This window comes from Hippocampus guttulatus, chromosome 7 (genome assembly GCF_054856545.1).
Source record: "Hippocampus guttulatus isolate MCC_2025c chromosome 7, RoL_Hgut_1.0, whole genome shotgun sequence".
Classification (NCBI taxonomy): Eukaryota; Metazoa; Chordata; class Actinopteri; order Syngnathiformes; family Syngnathidae; genus Hippocampus; species Hippocampus guttulatus.
The window spans coordinates 17,410,664-17,433,551 of NC_141267.1; the positions used below are offsets into that span (position 1 = coordinate 17,410,664).

At 42.4% G+C, this 22,888-nt stretch overlaps 2 protein-coding genes across 6 annotated transcripts in view; both read left to right on the plus strand.

Moving 5' to 3' along the window:
* The window catches only part of ghrhrl (growth hormone releasing hormone receptor, like), a 16,618-nt gene extending 5,503 nt beyond the window's left edge, over positions 1–11,115 (plus strand). For 3 of the 4 annotated variants that reach the window (XM_086114814.1, XM_086114813.1, XM_086114817.1), the window contains 11 exons: positions 1,187–1,294; positions 2,188–2,279; positions 3,882–3,985; positions 4,351–4,483; positions 4,602–4,755; positions 5,612–5,672; positions 6,799–6,868; positions 7,185–7,276; positions 8,749–8,930; positions 10,247–10,288; positions 10,669–11,115. In XM_086114814.1, the coding sequence (XP_085970940.1) occupies positions 1,187–1,294; positions 2,188–2,279; positions 3,882–3,985; positions 4,351–4,483; positions 4,602–4,755; positions 5,612–5,672; positions 6,799–6,868; positions 7,185–7,276; positions 8,749–8,930; positions 10,247–10,288; positions 10,669–10,925 (1,295 nt within the window). In that variant the 3' untranslated portion in view covers positions 10,926–11,115. The remainder of the gene's footprint in view (positions 1–1,186; positions 1,295–2,187; positions 2,280–3,881; positions 3,986–4,350; positions 4,484–4,601; positions 4,756–5,611; positions 5,673–6,798; positions 6,869–7,184; positions 7,277–8,748; positions 8,931–10,246; positions 10,289–10,668) is intronic. The other variant, XM_086114816.1, reaches the window with a different exon arrangement.
* Positions 11,116–11,643: 528 nt separating this feature from the next.
* LOC147202696 (uncharacterized) lies at positions 11,644–22,591 on the plus strand. Of its 2 annotated transcripts, XM_086114811.1 has the most exons (23): positions 11,644–12,294; positions 12,879–13,030; positions 13,644–13,701; positions 13,774–13,998; positions 14,642–14,761; positions 14,877–15,017; positions 16,189–16,314; positions 16,443–16,475; positions 16,619–16,741; positions 16,835–16,957; positions 18,297–18,419; positions 18,543–18,665; positions 18,898–19,020; positions 19,295–19,420; positions 19,927–20,055; positions 20,147–20,239; positions 20,847–20,942; positions 21,124–21,219; positions 21,323–21,418; positions 21,646–21,747; positions 21,823–21,928; positions 22,032–22,148; positions 22,267–22,591. In XM_086114811.1, exons 2-23 carry the CDS (start codon positions 12,902–12,904, stop codon positions 22,343–22,345), a joined length of 2,487 nt encoding a protein of 828 aa, XP_085970937.1. In that variant the 5' UTR covers positions 11,644–12,294; positions 12,879–12,901; the 3' UTR covers positions 22,346–22,591. The 2 variants fall into 2 exon arrangements, with proteins under 2 accessions (XP_085970937.1, XP_085970938.1); XM_086114812.1 differs by lacking the exon at positions 11,644–12,294 and having other exon boundaries at positions 12,765–13,030.
* The last annotated feature ends 297 nt before the right edge of the window (positions 22,592–22,888 follow it).

Sequence of the window (22,888 nt, forward strand, 5' to 3'; positions counted from 1 at the left end):
TTAACGTATTTCAACCCTTATTCAGAAAGTGTCTACTTTTTTTCCCTAGCACATCAGCTTTCTGTGGTATTTTTTATGTTTTTCAGTTTGACCTAAAAAGCTGCTTACAATGTTACGTATTATCTTATTCTTTTCGTGATTGTTGTTGTTATGAGAGCCTGACATGCTCAAGAAAAAAAACAAGGGCTTATTCAAAATCAGCACCAAAAAAAAAAACTCGGCGAGAAAAGTTTTCTTGCATCGTTGATTTAAAAAAATATATATTGACCAGTGTTATTGAACACATGTAAACAAGCTAGCGATTAACTAAATAGCTCATCAAAATCTGAACAGCTGACAGAACCTTTTTATTTTTTAGATCAATGAAAAATATACTTGGCTGTTTTTTTTTTCATTAACTATTTACAAGCAATTAAAAATTCACTTTTGCATAATACGTCCCTTTTATTGGCTAATTTGAAAGCAGGCGCACTCCTGTACGACGACCCACTTCACCACTTAATTTGCAATGGTGACTATCTCCTTACCGTGTCAGGCATCCCCCACTACCCCAGCTGCTGTGTCTTTCCGAAACAAATTGTAGTTGCCATTTCAATGAAAATAATTATACAGGTAGAGTACCAGCCACTTCAATTGGCAATTTACTGGATAAAATATGATGTGTTGTTGAATTCCAATTCCATATTTAGTGATGAATCACAACACAAATCAAGCCTTTTTTTTTTTTTTTTAACATTAGCATAACATATTTTTTGTAGTATGCTGTCAGGTTCCTTGCATCTGCAAAACCATTATTTTTCAGGATTGAAAAAAAATGCTTATTTCGTTTCGTTGTTCATTTACAACATCTTTGATTGGTTAATAATTTGTAAACAAACGTATATGGGCACTGAACAATATTGCTTTGTGAAAAGATCAGAATTTGACCATTTTTATTCAGTTCATGCGAGATTTCCATGGAATGAAATTGAATATGTCAACCTTTTACGAATAGATTGCATTTTTTATGACAACCTACTTTGAACAAAAATATTTGTTCAACCTATCCTCATAGGTTTTAGCTATAACCCCCCCTACCCCCTCCGCCCCCATCATCTAAGCTTTTTTTCTAGATATAGCGTATTTTTTGTCAACAACTTCAGAATGTTCACAGCGTGCTTTTTTTTCCCCCCTCCTACCTCCCCAGGTTGTCGAGCATTCTGGGACGCCGTGGTGTGTTGGACTCACGCTGCGGTCGGGGAAACTGTTCACAACGCTTGTCCTGCTGTGTTTTCCCTCTTCGGAAACAACACGGGTGACTTTTTTTGGGGTCGGAATATCGTTTACAGTACAGGAGTGCCTCCGTTGTTCCATCATGGCAACACTCTAGTTATGTCATGGGGGTTGTTAAGAGTGCATGTCTATTTATTTATTCATGCGATGCCTTCTTATTACAAAGGAATGACTCGTGTAGATTAATGCTGGGGGGTCGGGGGCGGGGCAGATCTCAGCTAATTATCCGCTAAGGGAGGGGAAGCGATGTTTTCGGAAAAGTCAGTGATCTCAAGTGCAATTAAAAGTCTAATCTCAACGACTGAACAATGTAATGTTGTGTCGCACGAGGCGACCAAAGTAGGGCGTTTATATCACTTGATCATCGCCTGATGCTTGGCGGGACGCCGCTAATTATGTTCACGGTGCTAATTTGCATCTCGTTCGCTTATTAGCACTGTAATCACCCAGCCCCGGCGTAGTCATTTGGATAAATAACATGAAAGTGATAGACATATCAAATCGGTTTTGCATAAGGATAGCGATGTCCCAAAATGGAGAGCTTTCGATCCACTAGGTATAGATTTTTTGGGAAGAAATTCAAATACAGCTCCTCTCGACTGTGAGGCAAATACGCTTCTGCAATTCCATCAATTTAGTATGAATGATATAAATGGCCCCATGAGACGAACATTTTTTTGATGACATCTTTACTATTTTAGGAGTAAAAGCCGTTCTAAGGCATTATGTGCCCACAAATTTTGATTCCTTATTTAATGACACATTCCAATTTCATCAGAATTAAAGCAATTTAATCAATTGACTGGCCATGAGGCAGCTTTGCAGCTTGCTTCCCCGCCCCCTTTTTTTTTTTTGCGATTATTCATATCCCTGTGTGAGAGCTAATCTAATTAATCTCTTCCTCTTTTACATAAGGACAAGTGAGCCGAAATTGCACCGATGAAGGTTGGTCCAGACCCTTCCCGCCATACCATGTTGCCTGCAGTGTGGACGATGACATTCCGGAGGTGAGATGCATGCTAAGATGAACAGAAAATTGCTTTTTGCACTTTTTTTCTTCTCTTGAAGCAGTTGTTTACTGTCAAACTAAACATATAACAAAGATTGTCACATTGGGTATTAAAAATAACCACATAGCCCTGCCTTGTAATAGCTGTACACTAACAAACAATGCAAAATGCCATACATCGGTTAATAAATAGCATTGATATAGTCACGGTATTATATCCCTTCAAGCCAGTGGTGTCAACTTCATTTATGGTGTGGGGCACATTTTAGTTACCGTTTCACTTGGAGAGCCGTTATGACTGAAACCATACAAAGAAGTCAAGAATAACTGTTGATTCAACTATTGTTTAAGTTACTGTCATGAGGGGTTTGGTGACAAGTACATGCTTAGAATATATCTTATTACATATGAGAATTTAAAATGTTGGTAGACATTTTAGAAAGGATCGTGGAAGTTGACATGTTTGAGCTGCATTTGCGAGCCACATCAAATGATGCGGCGGGCCAAATCTGGCCCCTGGGCCTTGATTTTGACACCTTTGCCTTAAGCGAAGGATAATACCAACGGTGCATCAACACATATCAACATTCATTATAACAATAGTCACAGGCATACATTCTTTATCCTCTTCACCTTACGGAGTCACTTCCAGGAGTCATTATTCTTGGTTTGCCTGCATTACTGTTATACTGCCCCCTGGTGGCCACGCTATGCACAGCAGGGTGAGCCGCAATGCCTCCTTCATGATAAGATAAGATAAGATAAGATAAGAAAACCTTTATTAGTCTCGCAATGGAGAAATTCCCAATTCACAGCAGCAAAGTTATGAAAGGAAGAAGTAGAACAACAAAATATAGGAGCTGCTGGAAAGGCAGCCACTCTCGCGGCGCTGCACAAACTGATGAGTCCTTTACATTCCAGTTAATTCGTTAATGTTTTGAAGAAGAACAGTATTATATATTTGCGTTTTCCTCATCGTTAACTACTGTAGCTATGCTTGCATCATATACAGTACTGTAGTTACAGAGAGAACAATGAAATGCATTCCCACGAGATGCCATTCATAGACTGTACACCATATCCCGTAAATGCACTTACTGTGACATTATATTCGGAGGTGTGCTGTGTGTTTTTTTTTTTTTTTTTTCAAATGTGAAACAATAACGGACTCGATAAAGGTTGGAAAACACTGGTGGTCTAAGGAGCGACAAATAGGAGCTATCCGCAAGACATTCATGAGCCTAATGTGCAAATACCTGAGCAGAGCTGGAAGTGAATCGCTTGTCATCCATCCGATAATAGCTGAAATTATCTTGTTTCTAACGATATAAAAAGAAAAAAAATAAGTGAGAGATAATTATGCGCATACTACTTTAGGTTCCACGCAGTGCATTTTGTGAAGGTAATAAAAACCCACCTGATATCCGAGTGGTTGCGAGGTCTGATTTTACGGGACTTAAGGAGCTTTTTTTTTCACTCGAGTGAATTCATCACGCTGTCTTTCGATGCCACCTTAAAATTCAAATATGCAAGTGGACCTTCGGATAGCCATGTGGTCTAATCTTCCTCAAAACAAAGAAGGTTATTCTTGTGTGTCCAGACAGAGCAGACCTACTACGCCACAGTGAAATTGATCTACACCGTCGGCTACAGCATCTCTCTGCTGGTGCTGACCGCCGCCGTGGTAATCCTGCTGTTCTTCAGGTTGGCACACGCTGGGGGCTTAGTCTTAATCCTAGAAATGTTCCTGTTTATATGAAATGACATCTTTTTCCATTATTGTTGAGTAGATTGGATAATATGGAACTGCAGTGTATTTATACAAATTGTATTCAGACTTTTTCATGCCTGTGAGCTAAAAGTAACAAACTAGGACGTCACAAATTTCCATTCAATTATGTATTTTATATTCAGTGTTAGCTCTACGTACGAAATTAATTGGTTCTGGAAGGGATTTCTTGACTAGAAATGTTTGTAAGTAGAGACGTGTTTTCAATGAAAAATGCCCGAATTCGCCCCCCCCCCCCCCCAAAAAAAATTCTGACAAATAATGTTTCCTCCTTCACCAGAAGGCTGCGTTGCGCCCGGAACTTCATCCACATCCAACTCTTCCTCACGTTCATCCTGAAAGCCGCGGCAGTGTTCATCAAGGACGCCACCCTGTTCTCCAGCGACGACACCAACCACTGCACCCTCTCCACCGTAAGACAAGAGGCCATTGACTTGAAGAGCCCGTTCCATCTTGTACTCAATCTACACGGCTCATTCGAACTAACTCCTCCACCACTTTTGTTCTCTTCCTCCCTCTGTTCTTCCCAAGTTTGCCTGCAAGGCCGCCGTGGTCTTTTGTCACTATTGCGTCATGGCCAATTTCTTTTGGCTCCTGGTGGAGGCGCTCTACCTCACTTCCCTGCTGCTCTCCTCCTTTTACCGCCGACGCCAGTGCCTGTGGGGCTTCAGTCTGCTGGGCTGGGGTGAGATGCTCAAATTTATTTGCATTCTGCGAAGGGTGGCAAATGTACTCGCATCCCGGTGGTCAAGTGGTTCGCGCGTCAACCCCACAGTGCAGAGGTACCGGGTTAGATTCCAGCGCCGGCCTCCCTGTGTGGCGTTTGCATGTTCTCCCCGTGCCTGCGTGGGTTATCCGCAATATTATATATTATTACCTATTACTATTACAAAGTTAATACTCTAGACTTGCCCATAACAATGACAAATTCATCAAACAGTTGTGCTTTCAGTTTAGTAACTTCAATTGACCTTCATTATGCTATCAAAACATTCAGAAACTATTTGAAATTGTGAAAAACAAATTGCCCAAGATATCTCCTTCAAGACAAAAAGCTCGTGTCCAGTTGAAGAATAAGACGCGAGATTATTCATGACCTTTTTCGCGGGACCTCGCGGATATAAAAGGCATTGAAAAGTTGAGATGTCGCTTTAGCTCTGCGTCATCAGGAGAGCAGATGACTTCCGATGGAGACCGGCGCAGCGAGATGGGAGGAGAAGGGAGCACTTCATGATTTTATTAGGATTAGGCTGAGATAAGGCATGAAGGGCTCTCGCTGTGTGAATTTATAAGGCATCAAGGATGGTGAAAATCCCCTCTTGGTCTTAAAATGAGCAAAAGAGGGCTTTCTTTCCTCAGTGATTGTCCAAGAGGGGAGTCCTTGACATCGTGTTAAATGTACCATTGATTATTTTTTCTTGATAGGATCAATAGCACCATTAGGGCTATTAAAAAGTCGAACATGAGTGTGTTTCAAACTGTTTCGCTGTCTCACCATTTTTAAATATATATTTTTTTGCTTTCATTTTTTTACTCCACAGGTGTTCCTGTGTTCTTCACCGTGCTGTGGATTGGCTCCCGGGTGTATTTTGAAGACACAGAGTTTGTATCGTGTCCTTTTTTTTTTTTTAATGTCAGGCACATTCTTCCAATGTAATTATGAAGAAACCGAAATCTTAGTGCACCAAAAAGATTTAATTGACCTTTCTGATAAGGACATCATCATCTGAAATTAGATTACTGCTCTACACTCTAAAAACAAATCATGGGATGTTTTGCTCACCGACTCACTGAGTAACTATGGATTTTGAGCAGATTGGGTTTTCGCTTACCCAAGGTTGAGTTACTTACCGTATTTTCCGTGCTACAAGGCGCTTCAGAGTATAAGGCACACTTTCAATGAATTCCCTATTTTAAAACTTTTCGCATATTGGGCATTACAAGGCGCATAGAATAGACGCTACAATAGTGGCTGAGGTTGCGTTATGCATCCACTAGATGGGGCTACGCTAAAGTGAATACAATGCGATACAGCTTTATTTATATCACACTTTCACAACAGCTGCAACCGTAACAAAGCACTTTACAGAACATTTAAAATAGTATGTTCAAGAAGTCAGAATATTGATCCATATGTAAGGCGCATCAGTGAATACAACGCTAAAGTGAATACAATGCGATACAGCTTTATTTATATCACACTTTCACAACAGCTGCAACCGTAACAAAGCACTTTACAGAACATTTAAAATAGTATGTTCAAGAAGTCAGAATATTGATCCATATGTAAGGCGCATCAGATTATAACGCGCACTGTCGTCTTTTGAGAAAGCGGAATGCTTTAAGGTACGCCTTACAGTGCGGAAAATATAGTACTTAGATCCAGCAGATTGGATTGCAAATTGAATTTGGGCTGAAGAGCTGAAACCGGTCCCCATTTTGTCCTGAAGTTAGAGTAAATTATATTTAAAGTGGGTGACTTTAGGTTAAATTTTAACCCATCAGTCTGAAAGTCTGTCTGTCACACTGTCGCACACCGTAAATTTGATTTCAAAACAAGCTGTCCATCAATTTGTTGTGTTCTGTACGTGTAATCACATGAGGAGGGGATTCAACATTTAGATGGTTTCACGGTTATGATGGCGTGGCCCGCGACCAAAATGAGTTTGACACCCCCACCGTCGAAAGGTTACCTCTCTAAATGTCTCCTCCGCCCTTCTACATACAGATGCTGGGACATCAATGAGGACTCGCTCTATTGGTGGATCATCAAGGGCCCGATTGTGGTGTCCATTGTGGTAAACGATGCTCATTGTTTCGCACCTGCACTCGAGGCTACCGCTCCATCCGCGCCGCACACACCTTCCCAGATTGTCATGCAGATGATTTGTTTACCGTCATCTTTGTCGAGACTCCTTCCTCCGCCGATAAAGCACCACAAGCAAATTTCAATGACCCATTTTTTTTTCTTGTTGTTGTTCAGAGCGACGTGCCAGATGCGTCCGTCCCATTCCGTTACGTGCTCCGCTGCACATATTGTTGTCGCCGTGTGCAATAAAATGCAGACAACCTCCACCGCCACTTCCTCCCCTCATCCACCTCCTTCCTTTCCAGGTCAATTTCATCCTCTTCGTCAACATCGTCAGAATTCTGATCCAGAAGCTGAGCCCCCGTCTGATCCAATTCAATAACTCCTCACAGTACAGGTGATTCCCTTTCCCCTTATTCTTTGACATTCTGCTTCAGCGGACTCTGTTGATGGAAGTGCACTCATCCGTAAGTCAACTTGCTGAATTTCTCCCGCAAGTTGTGCAATATGTCACGATTGTTGCATGCCCGTTAGCGGTGAGGCCGCAGGGTTGATTTCCTCCCATCGCAGTGATTCCAAAAAGGGTCGTGATGAATTCATTACCTCGGTCGGTTTCGTAGGAATACCTAATTGAAATGAGCCGGCAGTTTAGCGGAAAGTGTTTGGGCACACAGTGTTCATGATGGCGGGGTGGTGGTGGGGGGTTGGGGGTGGGGGGTGGGGGGGGGGGGGACAAAAACAAAAAATATCTAGCAGTGCTAAAATTTAGTTGGCTGTGCAGGTGGTTAAATTGAACACACACGACTACGTTTCCTCTGCACTCTGTTCTATTACAGTCAAAGCATATGCAAAGTGGTATCATAATAGGCAGATAGTGTTCCTGTAATGGAAATTTACCAGAACGGGATGCTACACGTGATCAGCTAACAACAGTGTCTTTTTTTTTTTTTTTTAATGAAATAGCATGTGACTTATTGTCCAAGGTTTGTCTTGTACTCTGCAGCAAGTACCGGTAAACATTTGCAAATTTAGTGGTAGTCATGGCAGGGCAGCTCATGCATGCGGTGTAATATTGACTTTACAATAACATAACTCAGTAGAAGCTTAAAGAACTGCACCGCTGGTGCATCATGAATAATTCATTGGGACGCTTTTTGGTGTGTGTGACTTAGCCACTGGGGGCAGTGTAATGCAGTCATGGAGACGTACACGAAGAAGACTTTCCCAATATTTGTCGTTCCGGGAGCTGCAGTTGTATATGTTGTGTTTTTGGGGAGGATAAAGACAATTTGCCTGGGAGCATTGTCACATTGTCGATCTACATGTGTTTATGCTCCATTTGGGTTCAAATATACATTGTCTAAAACAGGGGTGTCAAACTCATTTTTGTCATGGGCCACATTTTAGTTACCGTTTCCCATGGAGGGCCGTTATGACTGACACCATATAAAAAAAGTCAATCACGCTTGATTCAACTATTGATCAAGTTACTGTAATGAGAGGTTTGGTCACAAGAAAATGCTTGCATTATGTCTCTAATTTATTAAATATGAGAATTTTAAATTTTGGTCGAGATTTTAGCAAGCATCATGGAAGTGAACATGTTTGATTTACTTTCGTGGGCCACATAAAATGATGTGATTGGCCAAATCTGGCCCCCGGGCCTTGAGTTTGACACCTGGGGGTCGAAAGGGTTCGAACAGCAACTACCGACGTTAGACGTTATCTCGCCTATGGCGTTTTGTGTGTTCACCTCATGCTTGCAGAGTTGTCAAGTTGTGTGTTTGTTATAAATACACAGCATGTAAATAAATTGTAATGAAATGGAGCATTCTTCCCTTCCCGCATTGCATTTGTTGATGCCACCAGACGCCTGACCAAGTCCACCCTGCTGCTCATCCCCTTGTTTGGCACCCACTACATCTTCTTCAATTTCCTGCCTGACTACTTTAACGTGAACCTGCGCCTCTGCCTTGAGCTCTGCATCGGATCCTTCCAGGTAGCTGCGACCACCTGTGTACCGTTTGGCTTCATCCATCAGTTAATTCAAGGTTTGCTTTCATTTGATGTGACAAAAGTGCTTGAAAAAAGTAGGGTTGACTCTCCAGTAAAGCAAAACTTCTGACATGGGGTCAGTTCCGCAAAAACTGTATCCAAAAATGAGGGGAATGTGGGAGCGTCTCATAATTTGTTCCAAGGTTAAGATGTTACCATCATACAACATTTATTGAATAGATTTTTTTGTTTTAGTTTTTTAAAAAATATTAATTTACATTATTTTATTTCACATGCAACCACTGTAATGTAAAAACCAGCTTCAACGTTTTTACAAGCATATTGGGGAGAAAAAACCCCACTCTAAACACAAAATCAGGTTTTTGCCAACTTTTGATCCAAATTTGGTTCAAGTAGGGCCTGGCTGATGCCGATTTCAATATTTGGCCGAATAACATTCTGATAACCTATTAATTGATTTAAAAAAAAATTTAATGAGTGAGAACTTATTTATTGATCTCTTAATGCACACAGAAATGAAGAGGATTCATTCATTTGACAGTTTTACATAATGTTGTCAACGAGTATATAACAGAAAAATCTGCAGATTTATTTTTTGTTTGCTGATTTTTGGGTGGGTTGGAATGTTATTCTAATTGTCTTGAATGTTATATATATATATATATATATATATATATATATATACAAACTCATCAGATTTTTACCAATTTTTTAAAAAGCTAATATCGGCTGATTCAATTTGCCAGCCAATTATTGAGTCAGGCCCTAATTATTGGTATATTTTTACCCCACTTTAAGAAGCTCTGAGTGGCAGTGAAGACATCGGAATACTGTAGATGTGAAATTGCATATAGCCGGACTGAAGTCTTTTCTCGATGCAAAAGGACATTTGGTGAAATTAAAAAAAAAAAACATAACTGTTGCAGGAAACAACCCCTTCTGTTCCATCCGATTAGTGCCTGCGTTGCCAGTGCAATGTTCCTTTCACAGATTCAAATTCAATGAATGGCTCTTCCATAAGATTCAACTCCTGGGAGCAAGATGTATCATGTATGAATTTATTAATGGGTGGGGCCAGAGATTGATCTTGAAGCTAAATGCAGGGTGCTTTCGTTTTGCAAGCCTAGGATGCTCGATTGCCGGCTCTTGAGGTAATTAAGTTCTTTGCACCTTCCTGTCTGGTAATGAGGCGAGGAAGTGGGACTTGTGAGGGTAATCGTCCTTCATCCGATCAAACAGGTGTTCTCTGGTTAAAGGTCAAAAACATTTTGGTGGCACGTTTCAATTACATGACAAGTATACATTTGTTGTTATGGACAGTAACATACGTGACAACGTGTTCCTCTTTCAGGGACTGCTTGTGGCAATCCTCTACTGCTTCCTCAATCAAGAGGTGAGTGATTACACGCCACACACAAATCACACTGATCCCTGAATTGAGAGTACCTGACAATGAGGGTCGAGGGGGAAAAAGTACGAGGGATGGCACGTTATCGTGCTAGTGCGGCTCAAATGACCAAAAAAAAAAAATAATAATTTGTGGTTCATCTCACGCTCATTTTATTTTGAGGTAAGGAGTTATTTGAGGATATGTTTAACTCGAGGTCGGTGGCCGGCAGATTTCGAGCGTGAAATTACCACAGCACCACAAATGGTAACTCACCTGCCGGACTACAAATCCTACTACAGGCGCGCTCCCCTGGAGACGGAAATAATTCTCACGTATCTTTATGAATGCTAATATGCACATATAATAATGTGTGTGTATTACAGGTGCAAAAAGAGGTGCACATGCAGTGGCTCAGGTGGCAAGAGAGGAGCTGTGGCGTGGTGTCCCCCGCGGCAAAGGGCAGCATGATGGACACACCCTTATAGACGTGCCTCCGCATCTCACACACACACACACACACACACACACACACACACACACACACACACACACGCAGTTCTGTCTCCAGATGCACTTGGACACCCCATTGGTCAAACGGAATCTTACTTTAGTTGAATCAAGGGCCCAATCTAAAAACTAAAGTCATCACTTATTCATCGATCGCAAACAGCGGGCGTCTGCTGCCGCCATCGTATTGGTGTTCAGTCGTATTGCTACATGGCAATATAAATGTTATTATCATGCAGTATTTTCTGTTACATCATTTCTGTGATTATTAAGTCATTTGTGTTGTGCTTTAAATGTAATAAGCTTCAAATGGTCCCATTCTGCACCTTGGGTGGACGTTTTTGTTTCATTACAAAGAGCCTACATCAGTCCTTCGCCTTAGCACAAATGTAGGAGCTTGTGATGTGTTTCCTGTGTATTTATACTGTACGTGTCTCAACATGTGCTTGCAATGGACTTTTGGGAAGCCTTGTGAAAAAACAACAACTCTTCACTGCTTTCTTCACTTTTCACATCAGATATGGCAGTTCCAAAATGTTTTAAGTAAATCGGACGAGGAGAGCAAGCTTTTGAAGTGTTTTTCCCCCCTTTTTCCTTCAACACAAGTGGAAAATGGTATACTGTAGAACATATTTGTTTGAAACACTTCCAAAATATAAGAAGATATACTGTACATCTAATGAAAAACACTTGATTTCATTGTGGTAACCGGTTTTTGTTTTTTTCAGTAGCTCTATTTTAACGTGCGTTTCGTGTTTTCTCTTTTTCACATTAGCCTTTTGCATTATTTGTAGTACAGTCGTCTTGTATAAACGTGTGCAGATTTTTTTTTTGCATTTTTACGGTAGTCCTATTTCGAATGTGATTTTTTGGGGGGTAATCGTTCACCTACGCAAATTTCAGAGTCCTATTTCGAATGTGATTTTTTGGGGGGGTAATCGTTCACCTACGCAAATTTCGGGGGTTACAGTACTTTCATGAATCTTATTTTATCAAACAATTTTTTTAGGGTACCCGGCTGTCTCTCGATTTATGATGCGAGTTAATCTCTTCCGATGGTCATAAAATGTCACGAGAATTTGTTGTAATTAGAGTAAAAAAAATGTATGAAATGCACTTCAAATGGAAAATAATCGAAAGGCGAAAACGTCTGGACAGCCATCCTTGAGGAGTCACTTGCTGCCCCCTTGTGGCTTCTTTCATACGCACTAAACTAGAGTAGACTTGATTATTTGAGGCATATCTCGGTGTGAGCTTCCCTTTGAAATGGTTTCGACTTGCTGACCCAACCTTTGTTTTACGACCAAGTCGTACTCGAACCACCAGCCCATTCCGCACTCCACCTCCCCCATTGTCACGGTTCGTAGCGGGCCACATTTTGCTCCCTCCCCGCCTGAGAGGCTGTGGACGAGTGACGAAAGTTCTGTCGCGGGTCCCTACGACACAAAGTACTGCATTGACGTTTCGGAACCATCACGTGTTCTTTTACACACCTCCACCAGGTAAGTTTAGTTTTTTAATTGAATCACGTCACATCTGTTAACAGGAAAAAGAAATTTATTAAACGTTAATGGTTTTCATTGGGAAGTTCTTCGCGGGGGTCGTCGCGCCAAACATTTCCGTGCTTAACCGACGTTTTAATCGTTCGGTATAATATTTCGTATATTTCACAATACTGTGAGCGGGTTTCCCGTCGCTCCCCTTTTGTTCCGAAGAAGAGGGAGGAAGAGGGTTCATGTCAACTTAATAACAGGGCGCATTTTCCTTCTGTGTTGTTCTGCCTGTCCACACATGTTCACGTTGAATGAGCGCCCCCCCCCCCGCCACCCTTTTTAAAAATACATTTGATCTTTCACAGTCTTTCGCAAAGTAACCTTTGCCCATTTTTTTTATCCCGTTCTGTCCCTAGAGTATAAGTCTTGCCTTAATTAGCCTTATGGTTATTGAGTGACACAGTGGAGTAGTAGTTTGCGCTGTTATCTCACAGCATTCGCGGTTCAAAGCAGATTAGAAAATGGATGGACGGATGGATGTGTTACAGTAAACAATATCAGATTAATTACACACAAATGTTTTGGTCTGACAGGCGAGGCTTCTCTTCATCAAGCCATGCCTCACCTCTGCATCTTCCTGCCAGCCCTGCTGCTGGCTGCCTCAGCGACCGAATCGCTGAACAACACCGACGCTGATGGAAATGAAGTCTTAAAAAGTACGGAGCCAGACCTCGTCAAGGACCAGGCGAGTGACTGAACTACAAAGCATAGAGATGAAGTTGATTCATCCGTCATCTGTGGCATACCAATTTCATAGAATGGGAAGGACAAAATCGAATTGCGAGCCACATACAGACAACTTTCCACACTTACATTCAAATCGGTGGACCATTTCAAGAAGGGATTGTCAAAGTATGGCCCTAGGGTCTTGTATGCCCCCCTCTGATCTCGAAGGTGGCCCACCAAGTATTTATACGATCAAGAGTTGTGAGATATTTTTTGCAAGTGCCGATACTGAACTTATCTACTCCCCCAAAATGTTTTGATACTAAATCATCGATACCACTGTACCAGCTTGATAGCTGTGTGGAGATACATTACTGGAAGCACAGTTGACAAAACTTTCTATGCTTGTACTTGTAGCTCCACCAGACTTTACGTTCTTCCTCATCTCTTTTAACTTTACTCCTTCGACATCGTGTTCCCTCAGACTAAGACACCACGTAACTGAAATGTCTTATAATACAGGCTACGTCAGTATAATCACATTTACAAGTATTGGTACTTTGCAGTGACATGCACTTAAATGTAAGTATGGTATTTGTACTTGTACTCATGATGCCTATCTCCTCTTATAGATTGAGAATCTCATCGGAAATCTCAGCAAACCCACACCGAGTCACACACCAACCACGGGTGATTTGAAATACAACGCTCTTTTCATTTGTATTCATAATGTGCCTCCTCACACATTTTCTTTCACGTTAGCCTCTTCCATCAACACCAGCCAAACGTCCTCCTTCGTTCTCAGCCAAGTGTCCAATACATCTATCGCTGCCCGCCAGTTGCCTGGCCCTCCTCCTCAGTGTCCAGGCAATCAGGTGATGCTTGAGGGCAGCTCGGATTGCGGCTGCCCATCAGACATGCTGAAGAAGGGAGATATCTGTACTTGCGCACTTGGCTTCATTCTTGAAGGAGCAGCAGGATGCAAAGGTAAAGCGTCAGTATGACTAAAACACATGTTCTTTGTTTCAATAAAATCTGTATTACTGTATTGAAACAGCAAAAAAAAAAAAAAGTCATGGTAATGTAATTTTTCCAAATAAAAAATAGCACTCTAGAATCATGTAATTTTATTTAAAAAACATGCACTAATTACCTAATATACATATAAAGAACTACACTGTTTTAGCCACATTTCTTTTGTTGCTTCAATTCAATTGACATTGTGGTGTTCATTCTGGTGGGCTCACATTGGGCACCGAGGGGCAGTATACTACAGACATGCGACTATACAGTTCATTGTGACGGCCAGTTTCTCAATAAGCTACAGTCATTTTAGCTGTTCTTTGCAGAGGATGAAGAATATATCCCTGCAAGTATTGTTGTATTATCTATTTTTGTGCGTTAATCTGCCATTTATGTTCAGATTCAATGCTGAAAGGGCTATAACTCGAATAATCGGCTTTTAAAATTAGCATTTTTGTCAAATGTTTCACTCTGTGAAACGAATCTATACAATACTGTACTGTTAATGAGGTTCACTTTTTCAATTGAACTACTGAAACAAATGGCATTTTCCATGATTCAGATTCATTGAGATAAAATATATACCTCTACGTCTTCATCTCCGCAGACATTGACGAGTGTGGAGAAGACGCACCGTGTGGTCCTCACGCAAACTGCACCAACATCCCCGGCTCCTACTCGTGCCGATGCCACCGTGGTTACTTGAAGGGCGCAGAGGGGTGCCAGGGTCCGTCCGCAGAGATGATGTTTGTGTGTGTGTTAGAGCATGATGAGGAATAATTAACGGTGGCAATAAGGCACCCGTGTCTCTCTGATCAATTTTCACTTTGCCGTTTTCGCAGATGTCGACGAGTGCGCTGTGGCCGCGGTGACGGGCCTGCGAGCCTGCAATGACAACGCAGAGTGTACAAACACACTTGGCTCCTTCAGTTGTTCCTGCCCGGTGGGATACGTCATGGCTCAGAATGAACAAAACTGTGAAGGCAAGTTTCACTCGGCGACATGACACTTGTTTGGGATGTCTGTTATGAGTCGACTCACACTAAAGTCTTCAAAAACCATAGCAGGCAAGACACGGCTTTGACGAAGTCCATTTTGGTATGTGTGACAAATTTTTGCTCCGGGTACAAAGCTTTGTATGCACCGGCTGTTGTTTTAAAGTGCACCATAAATAAATTTGAGTTTTGCACGAAAAATGGGGTAATCTGAGGCGTCGAACCGCGGGTATGTGGGTGTCCACTGTACTTTGTAGATTTCACTAATTATGTTTTTAATTTCTTTCTTTATTTTGCTTCATCTACAACAAATGGCCATTGTCGTCGGTCTTTTTTTTTTTTTTAATACAGGTATATCTAATTTTTGCCCATCTCAAGTTTAGACGCAGAAACATCACTCCAATTTCCTCCCGACTTTCTATATGCTGATCAAGTTCTCTTTCATTATAGTTAGTTTTTATTTTGTTTTTTCAATTCAGGCAGTTTTCTTTCAATTTTAGACTGGGTTTGAAAATGTAGAATTTTTTTACCACATTTTTTTTATGCTTTGTTTTTGTTTATTTTGAATTAGTTTGTGTTTGTTTTAGTGTTTTTTTTTTTTTTACATCTGTAACATTTGTCGAGTGCAAGATATATGGTGACCAAGTATCGTGTAAAGTTAAATTGTAATCAAGCGAACCACCAATATTTAACATGGACCTAAAGAAATCACATTTTTATTATCTAATGAAGGCGACCCGGTGGTCGAGTGGTTAGTGCGTCGACCTCATAGTGCAGAGGTAATTCAATTCCAGCTGTTTCCCCCGGGGCCGCGTGGGTTTTCTCCGGGTACTCCGGTTTCCTCCCACATTCCCAAAAAACATGCATGGCAGGCTGATTGAACACTCTAAATTGTACCTCGGTGTGAGTTTGCCCTGCGATTGGTTGGCAACCGGTTCAGGGTGTACCCCGCCTACTGCCCGAAGACGGCTGGGAAAGGCTCCAGCAACCCCCACCCCCGCGGCCCTTGTGAGGATAAGCGGATCGGAAATTGGATGGATTGGATGCACAACAGCTGCAGCTGTAACAAAGCTGCTTGACAGAACATTCAACTTAAAATCATTCAACAGAAATGAATAACTTGCCCGTTGGTCGTCCCTTGTTGCTCATTCTCTCATAGATGTGGACGAGTGCAGCTTTGACGGGCTGTGTCGCCGTGACCTGGGAAACGTGTGCTTGAATACACCCGGCAGCTTTGTGTGCCATTGCCGTCCTGGCTACCTTGCAGAGGCCCCCGCCTGCGTGGGTGAGTTTGGCACCGAGCCCCGTTTGGATTAGTGTAATGCGGTGAGAAGCTCCGTTGCATATCCCAACGCATTGATGAATGATTTCATGATTAACGATGCCCTGCTCTCATCCTCTTTCTCTTGACAGGCGCCGTGTGTCCAAACTTCACCGTGTGTCAAGGTAGAAAATGCGCCGTACTAATAACTCTCGTCAAATATGATTTGGAAACATCCTACTAATAATACAAGGGTGTCTTTTAAATCACATTGAAGATTTTGACATCGAATGCATTCCTCTCCCATCCCCTACCACTCATCTTTCAGATGTGGACGAATGCTCGGCAATTCCCACGCTGTGCGATGGCCGGGGAGTTTGTGAGAACACGTTGGGTAGCTACAAGTGTGTGTGCCCGGCAGGTTACCGTGGAAACGGCACACACTGCGAAGGTAAGCCGTTAGCCCTTATTTCTCTGCTCGGAACGCGATTTCATGTTTTGACGGCGTCGCGCGCGTGACATATGATGGGCGATTTCTTTTCAGATACAAACGAGTGCGCATCAAGCGCTCACGGCTGTGACGTCAACGCTCGCTGCGGCAACGTCATCGGCTCCTACTTTTGCCAGTGCTTCCAAGGTTTCAATGGCGACGGCCATTCCTGTTTCGGTGAGTGGCTGACTGGTGGGTGCTTAATTAGATCGCAGCACCTTTGACTTGTGGTTTCCCGGCGGAAACTCATTTCAGTTCAGTGTCACGTTACCTGCGTTGGCTTTCGAAACAGCGTGACATCTCATCCCCCTCTGTTTCAGTGCTGAATTATTATTTGGTGGGATACATCAGAGACGTACATCAACATACCATTGAGAGTGAATCAGTGAAGTAGTTCTTCAGCCCGAATTATCCCCCCCCCCCAATCTTCTCTTAGAAGTCCAGATCCTGTGTAGTAGTCAGTAATGAAAAGTTAAATCATACATAATTACGGTGGACATGAAAGACTGTCACGCACACTTTCTTTTTACACACACATCATTTTCCGGCATCAATATTAGTGACACACACACACTTTTATATTTCTGTAGTAAGGCATCCCTGGCGTGAAACAGTAATACGTGTGAAGTTTTGCTGTGTTATTTGAATGGGAAAACGGTGGTACCTCTACTTACGAATGCCTATTCATACGAAAGTTTCAAGTTATGAAACGCCTCAACAGGAAAATATTGCCTCTTGTTACGAAAGAAATTTTACGATACAAAAGGAAATATACAGTATGGCCTGCTACTCGCAGCTCAAAGTTTCCTGTACGCAACATACTTAGAGCTGCTCCGCCATTGGCTATTTCCGAGCATCATGATGTTTGCCATGGACATTTTCGAAGGATCGTTAAAAGCCGACAAACGCGAACGTGCTTGGATCAGTTCTTTACAAAACGCCAGGCAAAAACCACTTCTGAGAGAGAACATGGACTAAAGAGGTCAAAAAAACGATGAGGACACAGTTAAAAGTTAAATGACCATCATTTCTATTCTTTACTTTACATATTTTGATGCATTTTTATGCTTTAGAAAACATTTATGTCTGAATTTTGAGCGGGCTTGGAACGGATTAGGGCATTTACATGGAAAACGCGTCTCGATTTACAAAATTTTCTTGTTCAGAAATTTCTTCCAGAACCAATTAATTTCATAAGTAGCAGTACCACTGTAACTGATGAACATAGATTAAAAATGTTGCAAACTCATACTGCGGTCCAAATTGAGATCTTAAAATGTGGGCTCAAAAAAGGCCTTTTCAGTGGGACGTTATTTCTCTCGGTAAATTTGGTCTGTTGAGCGTAGCTTTGCCGTTTTATGCTGACATTAAGAAATTAGAATGACAATTGTATCATTTGTGTGTTGAACTCCATTCTGCACTCCCTGTGCCACCGTACTGGATAACCCAAACGAACCAAACAAATTTGAGCGCCGTAGTATGAGATGACAACAGCACATTTGTATTTTGCTGACAGACGTTGACGAGTGTGCTGTGAACAACGGACACTGTGACCACAACTGCGCAAATGAACCAGGAGGCTACAGCTGCCTGTGTGCCTCCGGCTACCAACTGAACCAAGATGGACTCGGATGTACAGGTGAACCCAGATTTTCATCCATGCCGGAAATGTTAATAACAATCTACATTCATAGTTGAAAATGTGATCGGACTATATTCTGCGGCGTCAGCCGAGCTAAGCGAAATGTATCTGCATCTCTAGACGTGAACGAGTGTTTGTCCCCGAACGGAAGCTGCGCGCACGTCTGCGTCAACACTCCGGGATCCTTCCGGTGCACGTGCAGGCCCGGCTACCAGCTCCACATCGACGGCCACGCCTGCGTGGGTCAGCTGACCTGTTGAAATTCATTCACTTTTCTCTGCAGTCTACCTCCTCATTTTCAACCATTTCAACATGAATGAGCATCACCAAGTCACTCGGTGTTCCCAGAGCACATTTTATGGTTCAGTGATATGTGTTGCATCGAGAGAGAAAAGTTTGTTCCACCCTCCACCCCCTGAATATTTATGTGTGTGTGTGTGTGTGTGTGTGTGTGTGTGTGTGTGTGCGTGCTTAGACATTGACGAATGTAAACTCGAGAACGGCGGCTGCTCGCACACCTGCACCAATTCCCCGGGGGGACACAACTGCCACTGTCCACCTCCTCTACTGCTGGACACGGATAGCCACACCTGCAGCAGTATGTTCCTGTCAATCATGTTTTTTAAAATTATTTATCTTTTTTTTAATCCACGCTAACAATTGTTCAACATCCATAACATTATACAGTAGCAAGGCACATTTGCAGGAAAGCAGTGGAAAAAGTGAAATGTGAGGGAGGGAAAAAGTAGCGCCATCTGGTGGAAAAAATATCATATTTTAAATTGAAAGTACATTTCAAAGTATTTTTGCGGATGTTTTTTTTTTAAGTCTGCACAAAACACTCTGCTGTGGTGTCCTTTTCATTCGCGCAGATGTGACGTCTTGTAAACTGAGAAACGGCGGCTGCGACCACGTCTGCATCACGGGCGCCGAGGGCAGCGTCCAGTGTAGCTGCCGCCCTGGCTGGAAATTGAGCAAGGACCTGAGAAGCTGCGAGGGTATGATCTAACCGGGTACATCGTGTAAGATAATCGCCGTCTCAAGATTGAGTCGTCGTCGAAACGGATTTGAGGTCCTCGTCGAAATCCAATCGGATTTTTCAATAGACACCAAGGACTGATGCTGTTTGAATAAAATAAAGGACATGCTCAGCCTATAGAATGGGATTTAGGAATGGCACTTTGGGCAGCTGTGTTACATCACCCGATTTGAATGCAACTGGAAAGTATCTCCAATGGAGGATCAGCTGCACAGTGGTAATGGATATGACTTTGGGAAGTTTAGCATTCGTCACGCAGCCAGTTTTTCTTTTCTCCCCACCAAGATGAATACGGTGTTCCCATGCTATTTGCGGGGACCAGGACTGAGCTACTCCGTGAATAGCGAAAACACACAGGAGTATTTTCACTTCACTAACCCTGAAAAAGTTTCTATATTTCCTTTATGTGCCACAAGATAACACCAAAGCAATGTTTTTAATATCAGTCTTATCTTCTGTCATGAGATGTGGACGAGTGCGGAGACTTCACGAACGGAGGCTGCGAGCAATTGTGCGAGAATCACCCCGGAGCCTTCAACTGTACCTGCAGGGAAGGCTATCGTGTGCAAAGCGATGACCACGCCAAGTGCCGGCGTGAGTCAAACGTCACATCGACAAGCACAGTGCGGTACGGTTTTCCTGTTGTCGGCGTGACACGAGGCATTGTCGTCTTGCGTCTTTCCAGCTGTGTGCGACCCCCCTTGTCAGAACTACGGAGTGTGTGTGGCGCCCAACAGCTGCGACTGTCCTGCGGGATACCCTGGCATTGGCTGCTCAGGTTACTTTCTGTTCTGATGTACTTTTTACTGTTTATCAAAGGGTGATAAAACGTGAGCGCATGGGCCGTATTTTTTATCTATTAGTTTTTTTAAAGGCCGGGTCATTCGTAAATAAGGTAAAAGAGAAAAAGACAAGTTTATGCCAAAACATGCACAATTCAAATTAAACTGCAGTATCAAACTCACCACCAGAGGGTGCTGGAACTGCACAAATGGAAATGGATTTGCTGCTTTTCAATATCCCGATATGACAACGATCTTGTGACAATGTTAAGAAGGCAATATTGCCGTTATCGTTACATCCCTACGCAATAATAAAATATGTAAATTGAAGATGACGAATTGAAAAGCCAAAATCCATCCATGCAAGAGGCGCACCAATTACAAGGCACATTGTCGATTTCGGGGAAAACTCAAGGATTGTAAGTTTGCCTTCTGGTCTGAAAAATACGGTACTCGCTGGACGCCTAACAATTGAAATCCAATACAAAACAATCAGAAATTCTGCCTTTGCATAGCCCAATTTTGGTTGACGGCGTCAGAAATCTGTTATTTTAACAATGTTTTAATTATTGGAGTTCATCGTGTGTTCCATGTGCATTCCAGCCATGTGCTCCCCACCTTGTGCGCACGGAGGTACTTGTATGCGCTGGAACAAATGTTTATGTTCTCCCGGTTGGACTGGAGAAGGCTGCCACACAGGTACTCTATGGCTTCTGTGATTTTATGACATGTCATGAAGTATTTCTGTAACATCACATACTTGAGTGAGTGGCAGTATATGTGACTCCTTGTCAACATTCCGCTGTTATGGTTCAAGTGTCTTTTTCAATTCATTGTATTTTGAAACTATGTTGCCTATGGATCTCACCCTGCCTCTCAGCTGTGTGTGAGCTGCTCTGTGCTAACGGCGGTCGCTGTGTGGGTCCCGATACCTGTCAATGTCCCTCAGACTACACAGGTCCCCAGTGCCTTTTGCGTGAGTAACCCAGTAGTACAACCTTGTATGGTCAGTTACACCCGGCGGCTCACTGCTTCTTCAGCAGCAACACAGTGTTGGTGTGTTTTTTTTTTTTTTATAGCCTTGTGCACACCTGCCTGCCAAAATGGTGGCCGATGTGTTGACGTCAATAAGTGCACGTGTGTTGGCGGTTGGCAAGGAGCTCGTTGCCAGATAGGTAAGATTCTGCCAAGTTTTGTACATGTACTTGTTTTGCCCGTACTTATGAAGGGTTTTTTTTTTCAGACTTTGTACAAAAATCCCTAAATTGGGATATTACAAGAACTGTGCATGTCTTGGAATCAGACGTCATGTCACTTTGTGTAAAATAATTGACATTGGGAATTATGGCATTCCCATTTACACTAACATTCATATATCTCCACTTTAATTGTTCTCATTCAGAGCCCGTTCAGTGTCAGAAGCCCTGTAAAAACGGCGGCATGTGCGAAGGCCTCAACAGGTGTCGCTGCGCCAAAGGATTCACTGGAAGTCTCTGTGAAACGGGTCAGTGTGTGTTTGTGCCATCACGGCGCGTTGCATATTGCACGTCTTGACTTTTTTTAGCGTGCTCATGTGCAGCGGTGACCACCCCGTGCGTTCCTCCCTGCCGGCACGGCGCCACCTGCAGTCCTCACAACACATGCACCTGTCCCGAGGGCACTGCGGGCCTGCGCTGTGAGAGATTGTAAGTATTCAAGGTGTTATGCAATGTCTTATGCATTCTAATGTGTGATGTGGAACAATTTTGTTCTCGTAATGTCATGTGCGATGTTCTCATTGATGTGTAGGACATGCCCTGTGGTCACCACTGTGGTCAGCATGGCTCGGGCGGTGAGAAAAGCTTTTAAGGAAAGTTACGTTGACCGTTGCGGACCTTTGGGGATTCAGCTTTGCACCAAATACAGGTTTGTATATATGTTGCACATTAGCATATGGAGCACCAACATTTCAATATGTCAATTGTTAAATCCTAGCATGACTAATTATAATGTGACCTGGTGTTTTGTTTTGTTTTTCCAACAGGATGAACCAGGCACGTGTGTACCTGCAAGCCTACAGGGTGGGCTACAAAATCCAATGCCCGGAGAGGAAAGGCAGATGATCAAATGTTTGGAATAAACATTCCAGAAAGTACATTTCAGTCAGTGCTGAAGCAAGCAACTGCTGTGATCACGACAATTCGCCCAAATCTTGAAATGTGGCAAGATATGGGTTAAGATCACTGTACAAGCCAAAGTGACTACTTTTTGTTTTTTTATTTCACATGGTGTTGTTTTCCTTAAAAGTAAACTGCATATTGGACTCTTATAATTTTTATATGGTGCATTAAAGGTTCTTTTTTTTAATACTTAATAGCTTCACTTTCCAACCTGACTTGGACGGTCCAATGGATGGATGAATCGAAAGGACATAGAATTTATTTTAGAGAGTTTAAAATTTTTAGTGTAGAGTTGTTTTCCTACTTTTTAATCAAACCTACACTGAATGAATCCTCTCGAATAGTTAGCGGATTACGTAATGAGTCAACCCGTTATGCTGTTTATCTTTAAATTACCCGAGGTGGCCAAATTAATTACATTTAGGCAACTGGAATCTTTTGAGTATTTGTGTAGTACTTTTTTGAGCCACACGATGGTAGTATGTG